The 17,107-nt window shown below is 42.1% G+C and overlaps 1 protein-coding gene across 1 annotated transcript in view; it reads left to right on the top strand.

Annotated features, from left to right (window-relative positions):
* Positions 1-596: 596 nt before the first annotated feature.
* YAF2 (YY1 associated factor 2) overlaps positions 597-17,107 on the top strand; it is a gene marked incomplete at its 3' end in the record, with an annotated part of 77,906 nt that continues 61,395 nt past the window's right edge. Inside the window, exons 1-2 of the mRNA XM_015407354.1 lie at positions 597-831; positions 1,002-1,127. Coding sequence (XP_015262840.1) covers positions 806-831; positions 1,002-1,127 — 152 coding nt within the window. The remainder of the gene's footprint in view (positions 832-1,001; positions 1,128-17,107) is intronic.

Below are 17,107 nucleotides of genomic sequence, written 5' to 3'. Positions count from 1 at the left end.
CAAGGCAGAGCTAAAGTTCATGTTTTCAAATCATGCACAGGGCAATCCTTAAACATGCTTACTCTGAAGGAAACACCGCTGTGTTCAGCCTGGCTTAGTTCCAGGTTAAGTCTGAGCAGGACTGCAGCTCTGATTGCCAAGTGGGGACTTTAAACCACTACAAGGACTAAGGTGGTCTAGATCATTCTGGATGAAAACACTAGGAAAGCAAGGCTTGTGGCCTCGTATGTATGAAATGCGAATCCGAATTGGGACAGCTGGGCTGGGAAACAGGGTGCCACGGATGGCTACGGAGTTCTATCTCATAAAGGCAGCACGCGGAAAGAGAAGCTTTTTTGTGTGTGCTGCGAGGGGGCCCTTTTCCCTTGAACGCCTCTCCCAGTCTCCTGCTGCCGCCGCCGCAGCTCTCCTCATCCTTCCCCCACTCTTCCAGCCTCCGCCGCAGGAGGGAAAACCTGCTCTGGGGTTGCAGCGGCCGCCGCCACCGCCGTCTGGGGTGCCGCGGCCTTGGCCTGTCTGCGGGCGGCTGCTGGTTGGCGACGGGGAGACACGTGAGGGAGAAGGAAGGGGGGCGAAGGAGGGAAGCGGGGGCGGCAGCAGGAGTTCCCCCGGCAGCTGTTAGCTGCAGCCAGCCGTGGCTCTTCGCAGCAACAGCGGCGGCGGCTCCTCCTCCTCCTCCCTCCCTTTCTCGCCGGGTCCCTCCGCTCTCGCCAGCCCCCGCCCCCGCCTCTCCTCCGCTCTCGCTCCTCCTTATTGACAAATACACAAAGGGCCGTGCCGGGCTGGAGAGGCGTCTGGAGCCGGCATGGGAGACAAGAAGAGCCCCACAAGGTGAGGTGAGGCGGGGCCGACTCACAGTGGAAGGCCCGGGTGGTGGGGAAAGCGGCTGGGGAAAGGGGGGGGGGGGGAGAGAGAGAATAAAGCCACCGCGGCGATGTCTTGTTTTGTCTCTCAAACCTCCTTCTTTCTCGCTCCCCCTCCCCCCGCCCCCTTTTGGGTAGGCCGAAGCGGCAGCCGAAACCGTCCTCCGACGAGGGCTACTGGGACTGCAGCGTGTGCACCTTCCGGAACAGCGCCGAGGCCTTCAAGTGCATGATGTGCGATGTGAGGAAGGGCACCTCCACCCGGTGAGTGAGGCGGGGGCGCTGACACTCACCGGCCCCAGCGAAGCGGGCAGGGAGGGAAGGAGGGAGAAGGAAGAGCGCCTTTGGGCCAAGGAGAGGCGGCCCTGGCTGTTGTCGCTGGAAAGAAGGAGCTGCGCGCTTCGACCGAGCCGCCGGCGCAGGCGTGTTTATTTATGGCACTCGTTCGGAGAGGGTGACAGTACCGAGTGGATAGGCTGCCGGCACCAGCTAGCTGCATCTCGGTTCATTCCTGTTCGTTTACCTTTCTTCTTTCTTCCCAGTCCACAAACATTCTGCTGGCTGAGAAGGAATTCCTGTGAACTTAAAAATATAACATACTCCTGCTCCTTCCGTACTTACTGAGTTCATATTGCCAGCCGTGCAGTTATGAGAGGATGGAAAGTAACCTTCTTTCTGTACAGTTTTTTTCTTTGCTGTGTGTTGCTGTATATACTGCACAGATGGTTGAAGTGTTTGCTGCTTAAAAAAAAAGCCTGCTCTGTATATTTTGGAATGCTTAAATTTACCAGACAGATAATGAGTTGTTCTATAAATTGTAAGGGGGAAAATATCTTCTATTTGAAGAAAGAATTGGAGTAGGCTTGTAATGTTACTTTGGTTGCCTGCCTAGACCCCACTGTAATTTTATTTAGTGCACTTAATGGGTGCAGTAAATGAAGCTACAGTGTTAATGGTTTACAGTGGTGAATTATTGTCCAGGGTCAGTGATCTGTCATCTGAATATACATATTCATACTGTTATTGCTAGTATTTTGTAAAAACAGGCACACAGTCCTAACCACTTATTTCCTTTTATAAATATTTGCTTATTAAAATGCTTACTTATCACAGGTGCTGTGTGCGAAGGGAGGGAAAGACTTTTATGGGAAGCTCCCCTGGGAGGTGCCTGTCTGTAAAAGTGCATGGTGGTGGCTCCTTGGGAAGAACTGCCAGCAGATGCTGGAGTATGATCTTTGTGTGTGTGTGTGTGTGTGAACATCCCTAACAGGTAAGCCTTGGGAAGCAGTGGTGCCCATCAGCAGTGTGCTCTGGGGCTGCTACCCAGTCAGCAAGTGTGTGCTTGCCACTGTGTCCCTTTTGCACTTTCTGATGGTTATAAGTGAGGGCATGCTTTGCCCTCCTCCCATAATCACCCTGTAGTAATGGCAGATGGTTCCTGTCACCAAACGACTATACCAGCTGCTGCTCAGGTTTTGCTCTCAGGACATTGTGCCTAAGGGCAGTGTGTTATTTCTCCATAGAAGCAGATGACAGCCATTCACTTACATAGAAAAAAGTAAAAGCTTGCCTGGTGGGAATGCTAGCTCTGCTTCCTATCCTTGCCGACTCCTGCTTACTAAGTCAAGTTTCCTTCTAGCCACATAGCCCGTCATGAGATCTCTTTCTTAGTCACATCAGAATGTAATGGCATCTTTAGAAAGGATGTCTAGAATTGACATTTTAATAGATTTTACTAGCAGCAAAATCTTCTGCCCATTTACAGTTGCCTTAAAGATGAACCATACAAGGCATTAATTATGTACTTCTTAATGATTTCCCAGGCACTGGGATGTATGATCTACAAATGAAAGTATGTTGCGTACCACTATCAGAGGAAGAAAAATACTAAAGTAGTGACGTATAGAGTGAAATCCTGCTATCAGCTGTAACTTTTCTTGGAAAATGTGCTGGCTTCGTTTTTTTAAAAATATAAGATATTTTAGATGCCATTTATTTCTTTGTTCAAAGTTATTGGACAAACATAGAAAATCAATTTTAAAGCAGTTCTCTAAAAATGTAGTGCCATAAATTAAAATGAATAGAATACTTCTCCCGCAATCCTCAGGACAACTGTGGTAAAGGCTGTGCTTCTAAGCAATAGATGTTCGTCCTTTGCTGTGAGTAGGGCCTGAACATGGAGTAGGGCCTGATATGTGAAGTGTAAGCAGCATGGGGGTTGATACTTACAGAGGTGGTCTCTGTGGGTCCAAGGCTGTGAAAGATAAGCACAAGCACTTTTAATTGTGCCTGGAAGCAAGTTGGTAGTCAGTGTCATTGCTCCAGCATTGGGAGGCTTAAGCATATTCAACTGGCATTCAGTGGGAGGTAGACAGTGGCATTCTTTACTAGTTCAGTTTCCAAATTTTCTTTAAAGGCACCTCCTTAATGAATACATTATAATAGTAAATTCTAGGGGTTATAAAAACATAGATTAGACTTCTGATGTTCCCTCCAAAGAGCTGAATTAAAATGATAAAGAGCTTTCTGGCAAAGTTATCCAAAAGCAGGACAAACCTAGGAACAGTCTTAATGTTGGAACCTGTTCAAATAGGGATAGTTCAGACACACTTATTTACAGCCATGGCAACTTCATTCAAAGCCTAGAAATTCCATACCACTTCTCTGTTACTTTGGTTCAACTTCAGCCTGCTTAAACTCCTCCACTCGATCATAGTTGCTCCTGTATTCTTAGTTAACGAAACGTAAAGCTGAGTGTCATATGTATATGATGACATTCTGTTTTCAACTCTGAATGAATTCTCACTAGCTTCATACAGCTTTAGTGACCACATCAAATCTGTAAAAGAACACAAGTCTGAACTGGCATGAGCACACTGTGCCAGACTGAAAAGTGTTTAGAAGAAATAACGACTGTGTAGCTTTGTAGCCCAATCCTGTGCCAGTGTAATTGAGTTTAATGAGACTTTCTCTGAAGTAAGTAAGCATAATCATTTGTAATTGGAAGTTTAAGGCTAAATAGCGTTTGGAGGTTGGATTTCTATGAGAATGGGTGCATTAATTTATATGTGCTATATTGTTGGAATATTGGATATCTAATAAATTACAGTGCAGGCTTAAGAAAACTTTCTTGGGAGCAAGCCCCATTAAATAGACTTGAGTAGGACTCTGGGTAGATATGTTTAGGATTGCTGTCTTAGAATATCAGTTTAATAAATTCAGCAGTAAAGATTAAGAGAAGCTATGTTTAATCTCTGTTTCTAGAGTTTTGCTTATACTATATTTCATCAGAATCTTTATTGTTTAAACATTATCAAGCTTGCAATCCCATCTAGCCCACATACATATTCTTACATATTATCAGTTCTGCTACTGATTTTTAAAAGAAAAATTAATATGTTAACATGCTCCAGTGTCAGTCTTGGGCACAGATGATCAACAGTATGGCCAGGACTGGAACACACGTTCTGTAAGCACAGATGGATGCACAGGTCACCCTTTGCCAGTATTCCATGTCTTGGAAAATGTTTACATGTTTATAGTAATATATAAATGGTAAATGGATCATTTTAGTTTAATCTTGTTTAATGTTGTACATCCCTATCATTTATAGTGCAGTTCTAAGCATATTTACTCAGTTCCCTAGTAAGTTGATGGTCAAGGTTGTACTGCTGATGACATAATGAGGATTTTTCTTTCTACACTGAATGTCCCTTGAGATACTCAGATATTGGGGACAGGTTTTAAGAACTACTTTCCTAGATCACATCATGATCCATTTAGTCTATTATTTTGTTTTCAACAACAGCCAGTTAAGAATAATTTGGAAGTTTATAAACAGGTAATGGTAATTGCCTTAGGTTTATCTCCGGCTTCTAGATTTTGTCTTTGAACATCAAGATTCCTTTAATTCTTCATGAATTTGTCTGTTCCTTTAAAAGGTCATTGTGTAAGTGAGTTATTAATTACTAGGAATAAGGCCTGTTGTGGGAATAAATACAAGCTCTTGAAAGAGGCTCTGGGCGAGTGCCCCAGGCTTCTCCACCCATAACCCTAGCTGTCTTCCCACCCACCCCCGAACCCTTGGCATTCACTCCTTCTGGCTATCTTCCCACCCACCCCACCCTGGCTGTCTTCTCCCCCCCAAAAAACCCTTGGCATTCAATCCCCCCCCAATCCTTGTTGTCTTCCTATCCCCTCCCTATTGGCATTCACTCCCCCCACTCTTGCTATCTTCCCCCCAAACCCTTGGCATCCACTCCTCCCCACCCTTGCTGTCTTTACAAAGCTCACCTATTTCTGTTTTGTAGGTGCCACAAAGGGGCTTGCAGGGGGGCAGGGAGTGGATTTTTCCCCCTCCCTAATTTTGAAAGCAAATAAATGCTCCCTCCTTTGCTCAGCACCACCATCTGCAGCTCTTCTCCCTTTTCCCAATGCTGCAGAAATCCCCAGAGGTTGGCACAGAGCTCTGGAGCCAGGGGCTTGCTGCAAGACAGCACTTAACTGATTTCCAGAACAAAGTTTGAGTTCAGCGGCACCTTTAAGACCAACAAAGTTTAATTCTAGGTATAAGCTTTCGTGGGCATGCATACTGAACTGACCTCCAGCCTCTCTGCTGGAGATGCATTCAGGATTTTTCCCCCCCCCCCTTCAATTCCAAAGCTGCTTCCCCTTCAACATTGGCTGATTACTTACCCTGCTAATGCCCCACGGCCTCTTGGGACTTCCAAATTTGGAGTTGTAGTTCTAATTCCCTTTGCTATGATTGCAGTAAGGCAGCTGAGAACTACAACTTCCAAGGTGCAATGTGTCAAAAGTGAGTCATCGACAACACAGTTTGCTTTATATAGAGGGGGGAGGAATATGTGGTATTTTATTTATTCTATTTTATTTACTTCATTTATACCCCACGTTTCTCCCCAAGGGGGGTTCAAAGCAGGTTCCATTGTTCTTCTCATTTCCGTTTTATCCACTCTACAATCCTGTGAGGTAGATCAGGCTGCACCAAGGTCCCCAGCAAGCTTCTGTAGCAGAGTGGGAATTCCAACCTAGGTCTCCCAGATCCTAGTCCAACACTCTAACTGTTGTACCATTTTGGCCTCTGGTATGAAGAATATCATATTTTATTCTAAAATAAAAATTACCTTTTGTTTATGTGAATGTATTCACAATTGCACTGATGCTGTAGACCTCATGGAAATTAAAGCTGCCACTTGAACTTCTGCTCTGTGTGAGCATGACAAATGTAAAGTCTGGCACTTTATGCTGTTTTATAAAAGGTTCCATGGAGTTATGCTTTCCTGTGCTGCTTAACTTTTCTTCCAGGACTGCCATTGCTATGATATCTATTTCATCAAATGAGTATTTTGTACTGTTAATTTTAACATATCCTGAAATTCCTATTAAACATTTACACAGAAGTGACTCCATATTCATAGTTGCATGCATCACAATCTGAAGTGAATTAGGGCTAAAAGACCAAGGGAAATTGTAGTTGCAAGAGCTGTACCAGTCATTGAGAGATGAAAATAAGGCCACGGCTGATGATGCAAGTAAAAGTAAGATAAGTTTTGTGTGCATGAGAAGTGGTTGTAGAATTTCAGCACTTTCAAAATGAAGGCAAAATTAAAAAAAATGTCTACCATTCAGCCACTTTCTGTGAGGGTTTTTCCCCCTTACATCTCAAGGTAAATTCTTCATGCCAAATTACAGACTGATGGGTCACATAGGGGAATTTCACATTACCCTTTTTAAGCCAGTTTTAAGCCATTATTGATCCGTCTTGGAGTAAATCAGTACAGGGCTGGCATTTCACACAAGCCTTTCCCCTACCGGTGAAGAGCTGTCTCTGAAGCGGTTTGGCATTTCAGACTGCACCGCTTTTACCCGTCCTTTTTCGCCCACGCGGGCGATCTCTGTCTTCTTTCTTTTTTTGAATGTTCATTTTTGAGCGCTATAGCACTATAATGCAACACCAAACCGCACTATAGCAACCCCATTGGAATGCCTGGACTCCACTGGGATACATGAGATGGCTACATCTGCCACCTGGAAACAAGTACCCCATTGAATACAGCCTTCAAGCAGGAGATCAGGGCATCAGTGATTTTTACCCACCAGCGTCGTGGGACTGTATGGGCAGCAATGACAGGTGCCCATGCCCTGATAGATGACCTCCGATTGTACCTGGAGGGTGCATGGCTCAAGACAGGCATGTCAGTTCTCCTTCCTCCTCCTCCTCCTCCTTCTCCTCCTTGAGAGATGAAGGAAGTGCGTAAGCACCTCACTCAAAGCTGCTGTGCTGCTGATCATTTGCAACACCTCCAGGATCAGTTGCAACAAGGTAGTTATGCAGACCATGACTAATAGATCAGAACCTCTCACACAGTCATACAAAACCACTGTAACCATACAAGCCTACCACTCACCAACTTCAACCCACGAAGATAAGGGGCTTGCCTCCCTGCCCTTTATACATGACCCAGCTCTGTGCCAGTCACTTCCCAGCCAATCGCCTCTTGGCATGGATGGGTGCACATCAGGCTGGGTTAGCAACATCTGTTTCACCAATCAGTGATGCCCTGCTCTCCCGCTTGAAGCCTGTATCCAATGAGGTACTTGTTTCCAGGTGGCAACCTGACAACCCATCACCTTCCCCTGACTCATCTTTGGGCATGGAAGGGTTAGCAACATCTATCTCACCAATCACTGATGCCCTGATCTCCCGTTTGAAGGCTGTATCCAATGGGGTACTTGTTTCCAAGTGGCAGATGTAGCCATCTCATGTATCCCAGTGGAGTCCAGGCATTCCAGTGGAGTTGCTATAGTGCTGTTTTGCTGTTGCTTTATAGCACTATAGTGCTCTAAAATGAACGTTCAAAAAATAAGACAGAGATCGCCAGCGCAGGTGAAAAAGGGCGGGAAATCGTGCTTCAGAAACGGTACAAGAAATTGAAGACTGCTTGGAAGCAGTTTACAGGTAAAACACTTCAGCCACGTTTCCTGAATTGGGACAGAAGCATTTCTGTCTGAAAGTGAAAATATATTCCGGTAGGGAACCGTTACTAAAATGGTTCTGTCAGAAATGTCAGACCAGAAACTGTTAGGGAACTGTTCCTGTACCGGAATATATGGGCTGTCTGAAATTCCTCATAGTCTTTTTAAAATTATTTTAATATAAAAAACTGCAATACAAAATGGCGACTCTCTGTCCACAGTTATATAATGAATAACATCATAAAATATCTATCTATCTATCTATCTATCTATCTATCTATCTATCTATCTATCTATCTATCTATCTATCTATCTATCTATCTATCTATCAAATCTCACTTAGGAACCCTAGGCTAACCAAATACCAATAATATGTATTTGGCTTTAGAATAATTCCTCATAGTCTTTAATGTATGACACAATATTCAGACATTGTAGTGGTAGAACACTGAAAAACTAAGGTAACTATCATACATTGCTGTATTATTTTTTCAAACTATAAATATACTTTGGCTTTGTATTGCCTTAGTACTGGCTGCACAGTATTTAGGGTTTGCTGTGTTGACTGCACTGAAAGTGATATGCAGTAGATTTCATTCTGTTTGTGAAAGAATAAGGTCTGGAATCTCATTATGTATAAAACTGAGCATTGATTATCTTTCCACTGTACCTGTATAATAATTCTATATGCTCAAACTAGATTTTGTCCAAGAAAAATTATTGTCAGTGGTTCAGGAGGGAACAGTTGTTTTTTTTACCTGAAAGATCCCTGTTAAGCATGAAATTTGAATCCTGACAAAGAGATCATGAAGTCTTCCATTGCCTCCTTAGGAGTTCACATTTTCCTCTTCCTTCAGCTATTCGCTGCATTGACAGGGAAAGGGAGAACTGTGAGAATTACTGCTTTGGGGGATATCTTCATGGTAATCTATTTTGTATAAAAGCTAGGTTTACAATGTGTGTGTGTGTATAAAAATAATATAAATTATAGGTTCTAGTAGATCTGAATTCAGAGGAAGTGATGTGTTGTATATATATAGTTGTTTATTAATTTATGAGAATGATGGTTGCATCATACAGGATTTAAACATTTTGCTCTTTGGGTCATTTTACAGGTGAATGAAGTAAAACACATGTTGATTTTGCAGTGTTAAAAAGTCTGAAGGATGTACCATCTGTAATAAACCATTCTTGCTGCAGTTAGTAGTAGTTATTATGGAGTGTCTTTTGATATATGGAATTCCAGTAAGTTCAGGAATCGGAGTGAGATGAGCTTCAGAAATATGGAAATGGTTATGGAATATTCATTATTTTTTCATAAAAGTTGAAGGAATGATTTCAAAAATAAGCAAAATTGTAAATAGCTGGTCCACTTTTGTCTGTGAGAAAATGTGATTCTGGTCATATCTGTTGTATGTCTATAATTCTCTATCTTGCTCACATTGCATATGCATTCAGGGCTTTATCTGGCAGCCGTGCATCACTCCAGGGTACATCTGAATAGATCTAATTTAGTATCAGGTCTTTAGCAGCTATGTTTACAGTTCTTTTGTAAATTTATATTTGAAAGACATTCCATACTATCCATTTAAATCAGACTGAACATAAATAGATTTTCCAGGACTGAAACCAAATGTGGGTTTTGAATGTGAGAATATCAGTATACTGTAAAATGTATGGTGTCATAATTGCCAGATGATACAATGGATGAATTCCCTTGCCATTATGCTTTTGAGGATAAATGCTTTCTGTGTGGAAGTGATAGCCTCAGATGGTTCCCAAAGGGCATTAGTTTGCATTGTAAAATCATTGCCAAATATTGCACTATGCTCCATGGCAATCTGTTAAAACCTTCAGTGCTGAAGAATGTTAGCAATTACGCTCCCAGAAATTTGTAGTTTCAATTTATTATATATCTGTTAATATGTATGCATTTGCTAACTATGAGTGTATAAATTCGCTTTATTCTGAATTGTAGAGCTGATATGAGGATGGATAAAATTTACTGAAAAGTAAAAATAAGTGCATGTGAAAATTTAATAAAACAATCCTTCTAATTAAAGATAAATAACCTAATACTTTTGCAGAGTATTTATCTACGTTGTTGAAAAACATCTGATATCACAATAGCACAGTTTTAGAAGTCTTGCTTATTAACTTCCCTGAGGCATTTGTTTGGTCATTGTTGAGATGATATTTTAGAAGGCAGAATTTATGTAAAACTCTGATCAGATGCTTTTTATTCTGTCTTGCACATACCAATGTTATTCATCAATATCTATGGCCAGCTCTAGTTTTGCCAAAATGTCCATGGGGATATGTATCTGTATACCCATTTCACTGAAAGCAATGCATTGCAGATGGATAATATGAATTTATAATATGCATATGCATTTATAATATGCATATAATATGCATTTATAATATGCATATAATATGCATTTATAATATGCATATGACATTTATGAAGGCCTATGAGATGGCGGTGAAGGCTGCGAGGGAGTTTTTCACGGCCACCATTGCATCCGCAAGCTCACGCTCAGCGCAATTGTTTAGGGTGATCGGAACACTAACTTCCCTCACTGAGAGGAATCAAAATGTAAAGAAATTGGCTCATAGGTCTGAAGCTTTTGCGAGCTTTTTTGTGGAAAAAATCTTGTCTCTCCGCTGCGACCTCACAGCCACCATTGATACAATGAATTAACTGGAAGCCCCGTGGCTGTCTTTGGATTCAGTTTCTTAAGCTGATGTCAACAGGATCCTGGGTGCTGTTAGGCCAGCCACGTGCCTCCTAGACACCTGCCCTTCGTAGCTGGTGAAGGCTGGCGGCGAAGATTATACAGGGTCCCCTGGTGGACATTATTAATCTGTCCCTTGATTCAGGGGTTTACCCAGAGGGATTGAAGGAGGCTGTGGTTGTTCCAGTCTTGAAAAAGCCAGCTCTAGATCTGACTGATCCAGCTAATTTCCGCCCAGTCTTGAATTTCTCATTTCTGGGTAAGGTAATTGAAAGAGCAGTTGCCGATCAGCTCCAGAGTTTCCTGGATGAAATATCGGCAATGGACCCATTCCAATCTGGTTTCCGCCCTGACCATGGGATGGAGACGGCATTAGTTGCCCTCACAGACAACCCCTGTAGGCAGCTGGACTGGCGGGTCAGCGCTGCTGATACTATTAGATCTTATGGCAGCACTTGACGTGGTCGATTGTGATCTTTTGATCCACCGCCTCGCCGATGTAGGAGTTCGCAGGACAGTTTTGAAGTGGCTGGTCTCGTTTATCCATGATCAGGGACAGAGGGTGGTGATAGGAGGAGAGATGTCAATTAGACACCCACTAATATGTGGGGTGCCTCAGGGGGCAATTCTCTCCCCAATGTTATTTAATATCTATATGCGCCCCCTCGCCCAGCTGGCTCAGAGTTTCAGGCTTGGGTGTCACCAATATGCTGATAACACCCAGCTATACCTGTTGATGGGCGGCTGCCCAGAGTCTGCCCCAACAAATCTAGCCAAGGGGTTGGAGGCCGTGGTGGGATGGTTGAAGCAAAGCCGGTTGAAGCTGAATCCAGCTAAGATGGAGGTTCTGTGGCTGGGGGGGGGTGATTCAGGATTGGGGAGCCAGCCCTTGATGGGGTGCCTTTGACACTGGCACCTACCATCAGGAGCCTGGGGGTGATCTTAGAAGGCTTCTAATGTCCTGGCCCCACTGGTGGACCTCCTGCTGACACTGGTATTTCTGGCCACTGTGTGATACAGAGTGTTGGACTGGATGGGCCTTTGGCCTGATCCAACATTGGCATCTCTTATGTTCTTATGTTCTTATGATCTTGGACCCCACTCTGTCTAGGGAGGCCCAGATCGCCAATGTTGTATGGTGGGCATTTTTCCAACTGCACCAAGTTAGGCAGATGGCCCCTTACCTGTCTCGCCCTGACCTTTCCACTGTAATCCATACAGCGGTTACCTCCAGGTTGGATTATTGTAACTCGCTTTATGTAGGACTACCCTTGAGACTGACCCGGAAGCTCCAACTGGTACAAAATGCAGCTGCGTGAGTCGTTACAGGGACTCCACGGAGGGCACATATCCATCCAGTGCTGCATGAGCTGCACTGGCTGCCAGTAGACCACTGAATCAGATTCAAGGTTTTGGTGCTTACCCTTAAAGCCCTTAACGGTCATGGACCTACGTATCTTTGGGACCACCTCTCCTGCTATGTCCCCCAAAAGGCATTGAGATCAGCAGATAAGAATCTCCTGGTGATTCCCGGCCCCAAAGATATTTGGCTGGCCTCGACCAGGGCCAGGGTTTTCTCAGCCTTGGCCCCAGCCTGGTGGAACTCTCTGCTAAATGACATCCGTGCCTGCTCTGGTCTATTAAAGTTCTGCAGGGCATGCAAGGCAGAGATGTTCCACCAGGCCTTCGGTTGAGGCCATCGATGTCACCCTCCCCTCCCCCCTCATGAAAATCTGAATGCCAGATATGCCATCTTGTTTAAAGTGTTTAAATATTTATGCTGAATGTTTTAATATTGAATTTTGTAGTTTTAACTGGGACAGAGGGAATTTATGTTGTTGTAAACCGCCCTGACCCACATGTAAGCGGGGAAGGGCAGTTAAGAAATCGAAATAAATAAATAGTGCCATTCTAGGCCACGTTACACCCCTTAACTTTAGTGCATAGGGTACTACTGTTAGATATTCATCTATATTAGGCCTAAGCTACCTACTGCCGAAGGAGATAGACTGGTGAATGCTGTGTACAGGTCAATGTTATCTTTTAGAATATTGTTTTGCTTGGTTGGTTGTGACATGGGAAATAGCTGCAATAAAATCTTATTGTTGTTTCAGTCAGTGGCACTCAGGACTGTTATGGCTTCTTGACAACAGAAAATGTTGTAATCTTGTAAATATTGACAAATGATATTTTAGGATATTTTTATGCCTAAAAGGTATACATGTAGGACATTTATGCAGATTAAGTAAATGTACATAATATGTTTTGCTAGGAGTCACATTTAAAAGATATGGATATTTTGTGAGAGTAAGACAATAGGAAAAAGAGAGATTATTATTATTAACAAGATTTTTACCCCGTCTTTCTACTTCCATAAAGCCATCAATATGGCTAACAAATAAAACATATAAATTAAAATATTATCTTAAAAGCCATTATACGCCTCTTCCCGTATATGCCCCGAAGAGCACTACACTTTATGGATCAACACCTCCTGATAGTCCCTAGCCTTTTCTGCCCTGGCCCCTGCCTGGTGGAACATGCTCCCCACTGAGATCAGGGCCCTGCGGGATTTACTTCAATTCCACAGGGCCTGCAAGATGGAGGCAGTGACTGAGGCAGTGGATGTCCATATATGGCCTCCCTGAGGTGTTTGTCACTCTGTTAACAACTACTGGCTATGGCCAGGGAACCTCCCACAACCAGAAAATGTCTTTGCTATCAGCTGTGACCACCATTTTAATATTTATGATGATGATTTAAATTTGAATTTTATTGTATTTTTTATAAATCATAAATGAAGTGTTGTTACCCGCCCTGAGCCTACCTCTGGGAAGGGCGGGCTATAAATGTGAAGAAATAAATAAATAAATAAATAAAACTGACACACAAATACATCATAAAGTAAGTTAAAACCAAAGCCTAAAATAAGTACAGAAGATAAAAACAACAGTCAAAATGTTGGGGAGGAAGGAAGGAGATTATGTGGATAGTGGAGGATGGAGATTAGGAATCATAGCTATAGCTATTTAGAGTACTGACATTTTAATATTCTACAAATATTTTGCCTAACTCTGTTTTCTAAGCCTTCTCTAGACTGCAAATCTTCTTGCAAGTATCTTCTCAAAATTATGAGGGGTAGAAATTACATTAAATAATAACAATAAAAAGAACAAAAGCAAGAATTTCCGAGGTGGCTTGTCTTACATTAACTATCAGCTTCTCCCCTGTGCAACACACACAAGTATATAAAGCAGTATGATGTGCCTTTCACAGTTTTAGCCAATCTTGTTTGCTCATCAGGCTAAAATGAAATACCCTTTGTTTTTTAGATTACAGAATATGAAATTCCAGTTTTATCTTAAAGTAATGGCTGATTCAAGGTGGCTCTGTTATACAGTTCACCAAAGCTGTCAATAACTTCAGAAAGTGATTGGCCATCTCTTTCTCTATGACCCTGAGGGGAACAGAACACACAGCATTTCTTCCATTCTCATCCTTTGCCATGAGGCTATCTGAGCAGATTCACTAATACTCATGCATCCTATTTCAACCTTAAGACGAAGACAAGAAATTAGCACAAAGTTGATTGTCTTTGCAGACCTCACACTTATGTTCAAACCATACACGAAAATAGGATAATGTTCAAATACAAATTCTTCAAATAGCAATTTTCCCTTGACACATACAGTGAGTTGGTGAGGACACATCCAGAATTACTGTACTTCCATGATTGTATATGACCAAAACTGTGTGCCTAAGGTCATACATATTTGAATGTGAAAGGATGTTACATGTCCACTCATGAAGTACCAACACCCACACATACTTCTCGCACAGATCATCTCATTCACAATGCAGCGTAATTCAAGCTTCTCTCTAATATCCTCATGCAACTGAATAAGACAGGAAATCTCTGAGTCTCCTCTGCTATCCAAGAAGCAAGCAAGCATAGGAATATATTTTACTCTCATTGCTTCTCATCTAGTATAATATTCACCTGAGAAGATATTAACAAGAGTTGTGGGGATAGCAAGATCAGTTGCATAGGCATTACATCAGAAGGTAAGTTTTGTGGTGTGAATTGAAGCTTAGCGTAATGTTATCTACTGCCTTGACTTTTGAGAACATGCCCTGTAATGTGAAAAGTGACTTATTCTCTCACTGTTTCCCTTCTGTTTCTTTTATAATGAGGAGCCATTGAACTTGTCTTTGATTTTGTTCTCCTCCCTCATCATCTGTTGTACAGAGCAGCTCTAAAGAAGGGAGCAAGTACATGCCAGAAATTGAATAGCACAAGACTGCTTGCATGAGCTAGATTAGATGAAGCGAATTGTTAAGAAAAGAAATTTAAGGTCAGGGTTTAAAGAAACTATGTGAAAACTCTAATCTGTTGAATGCCGTGTCCTGTTCTTTTCTCAACTTCTTGGGTAAAATGGAAGAAAAAGCTACCTGTTATCTTGCTTTTTTCCAAGTGCGAATCTAGTTGCACAAAAATGACTTATAAGCCTGTTGCTTTTTGTGTTGTTTTCCTCTTAAAAATTGGCTGATTTATTTTAAAGTGTGCATTGAAAATGCTTTACATATGTACCTAAAAGTATTGTGTGTATATTATAGTTTTCAAACATGTTAAGTAAGTGTGCCTAGGAGAAGATATTTGATTTATACCCCACCCTTCACTATTCGAAGGAATCTCAGAGCAGCTTAAAATCTCCTTTCCATTCCCCTCCCCACAACAGACACCCTGTGAGGTAGGTGGTGCTGAGAGAGAAGGGGGTTGGGTACTGGAAAGAGAGAAAGAGTGCACCAGCCTTCTGGAAACCAAAAGAGAGAATACTCAAAGAAAGTATACAGGAGTGTTTGGGAAAACTCTGGAACAAAAGTCTGTCAACACAATAGCTCAAGGAACTCTCAACCTGAAATAGAAGAACTAAAGTCTGTACATGTACTGATTTTATCTCAGAGTTATCTATATTGAGTTACCTCAGAAATTTTACCCTGATCCCACCTGACTTTTCCCCTCTATGTTGAATAAAATATTTTGTTAAATTTGGAACATAAAAACTTCTTGAGTGCCCTTTAAGTCATATAAATTAAAGGGGGCTCCCTTTCCTTCCCTCAGGATCCTGGACTGAGCAGACAGCCAAAATATTATACTTTGACAGAGTCGGACAGCCAGAATTCTTCAGGAAAGAAGAAAACAGACAACTAGAGTGGCTCAGTCATAAAAGGGAAAGAAAAACGGAGGGAAAATTTTGCCTCTAAGAGAGGGAAATGGATTGGGGGGGGGTCATCGTTGGATTACCTTAATCCTGCAGGATGAAATCCATTAGTAGAGAAGTAATTTAGTCTATTTCCTGAAGATAAAGTATCATCTGAACAGGCGTTGTTAGCCAGTTGCATGAACTATATCAGTTGAAAGTTCTAACTCCTTATTCACATGTTACTTGAAGAAGTGATGAATTAGCTTGTCAAAAAAGTATAATCAAATGTTTTTGTACTTCTTTGAAATGTGTATTATATGTTAAATACTGTATGTGTACTGATAAAGAAAAATACATTGGACAAATCTACTCCATTAGCAAAAGAGAGTTTATTCTTTTTAAAAAAGGACCAGAGAGATTCTGTGGTCTTTCTGCATTGGGGGACTGCTACACTGTTTTAATATGGTTGTGTGCATATCAATTGGAGCACAATATAAATTGTAGAAACAGGCACTAATTTAGCAATGCCTGTAGTCTCTTTATGTCATTGTTTACTCCAGCACCAACCAGCGCATTATGCCTTCATGGTCTCCCCACATTATCTGTTCATGAAAGGTGCTATCAACACACAGTGATGGCTGAGTGGCTTCATGAGATCTGTCAGTCTAGTGTATATGCCCCTCTGTGCATAGCACACAACAAAACATTCAGAAAGATCACAGAAATATGCCTAGTTCAGTATATCATGTTTCAGTGAGCAAGAGTCCAGCAACTATTACTTATATAATCACTAACTTCAGAACTTCCTGAAAAAGAATTTGAATGCACAGGAGTAAAACACAGCTATTAGCGACCACTCCTTTTCTATGGCAACATGACTGTCTTACTAGCCAGCTAATTCCATGGGTGGGAGGCATGCATGAGAAATCACAGCTCTTGCTGTGGTAACACTGGTATGCCCACATATATTCTTTAGAACAAAGTTGTATTGGTGCTCATGTGAACAGAACTACCTTTCTGCAAGGTGCACCTGAAAGAGAACACAAGATATCATTTCAGTTTATATAAAGCCCTTCCCTGTGTTCACTAGGCTCAGGGCAGTTGACAACAAAAAATACAATATAAAACCAAGGATAAAATAGTTAAGTTAAAGTTAAAAGAACTTCAAATGGTGCCAAAGTAGATACAATAAGTATTGCTATCTTGCAAAGCAGGAGAAAGCAAGGTGGGGGGAAGGGAGTGCCAGATAAGATGGTACCCATTGCTGTCCTCAACCAAAAGCTTGGCAGAATATCTTTGCCTTACA

This window comes from Gekko japonicus, unplaced genomic scaffold, assembly GCF_001447785.1.
Source record: "Gekko japonicus isolate JY-2015 unplaced genomic scaffold, Gekko_japonicus_V1.1 scaffold290, whole genome shotgun sequence".
NCBI classification, from domain to species: domain Eukaryota; kingdom Metazoa; phylum Chordata; class Lepidosauria; order Squamata; family Gekkonidae; genus Gekko; species Gekko japonicus.
Note: the sequence above shows the minus strand (reverse complement) of the source record. Positions and strands in the feature narration are given on the sequence as shown.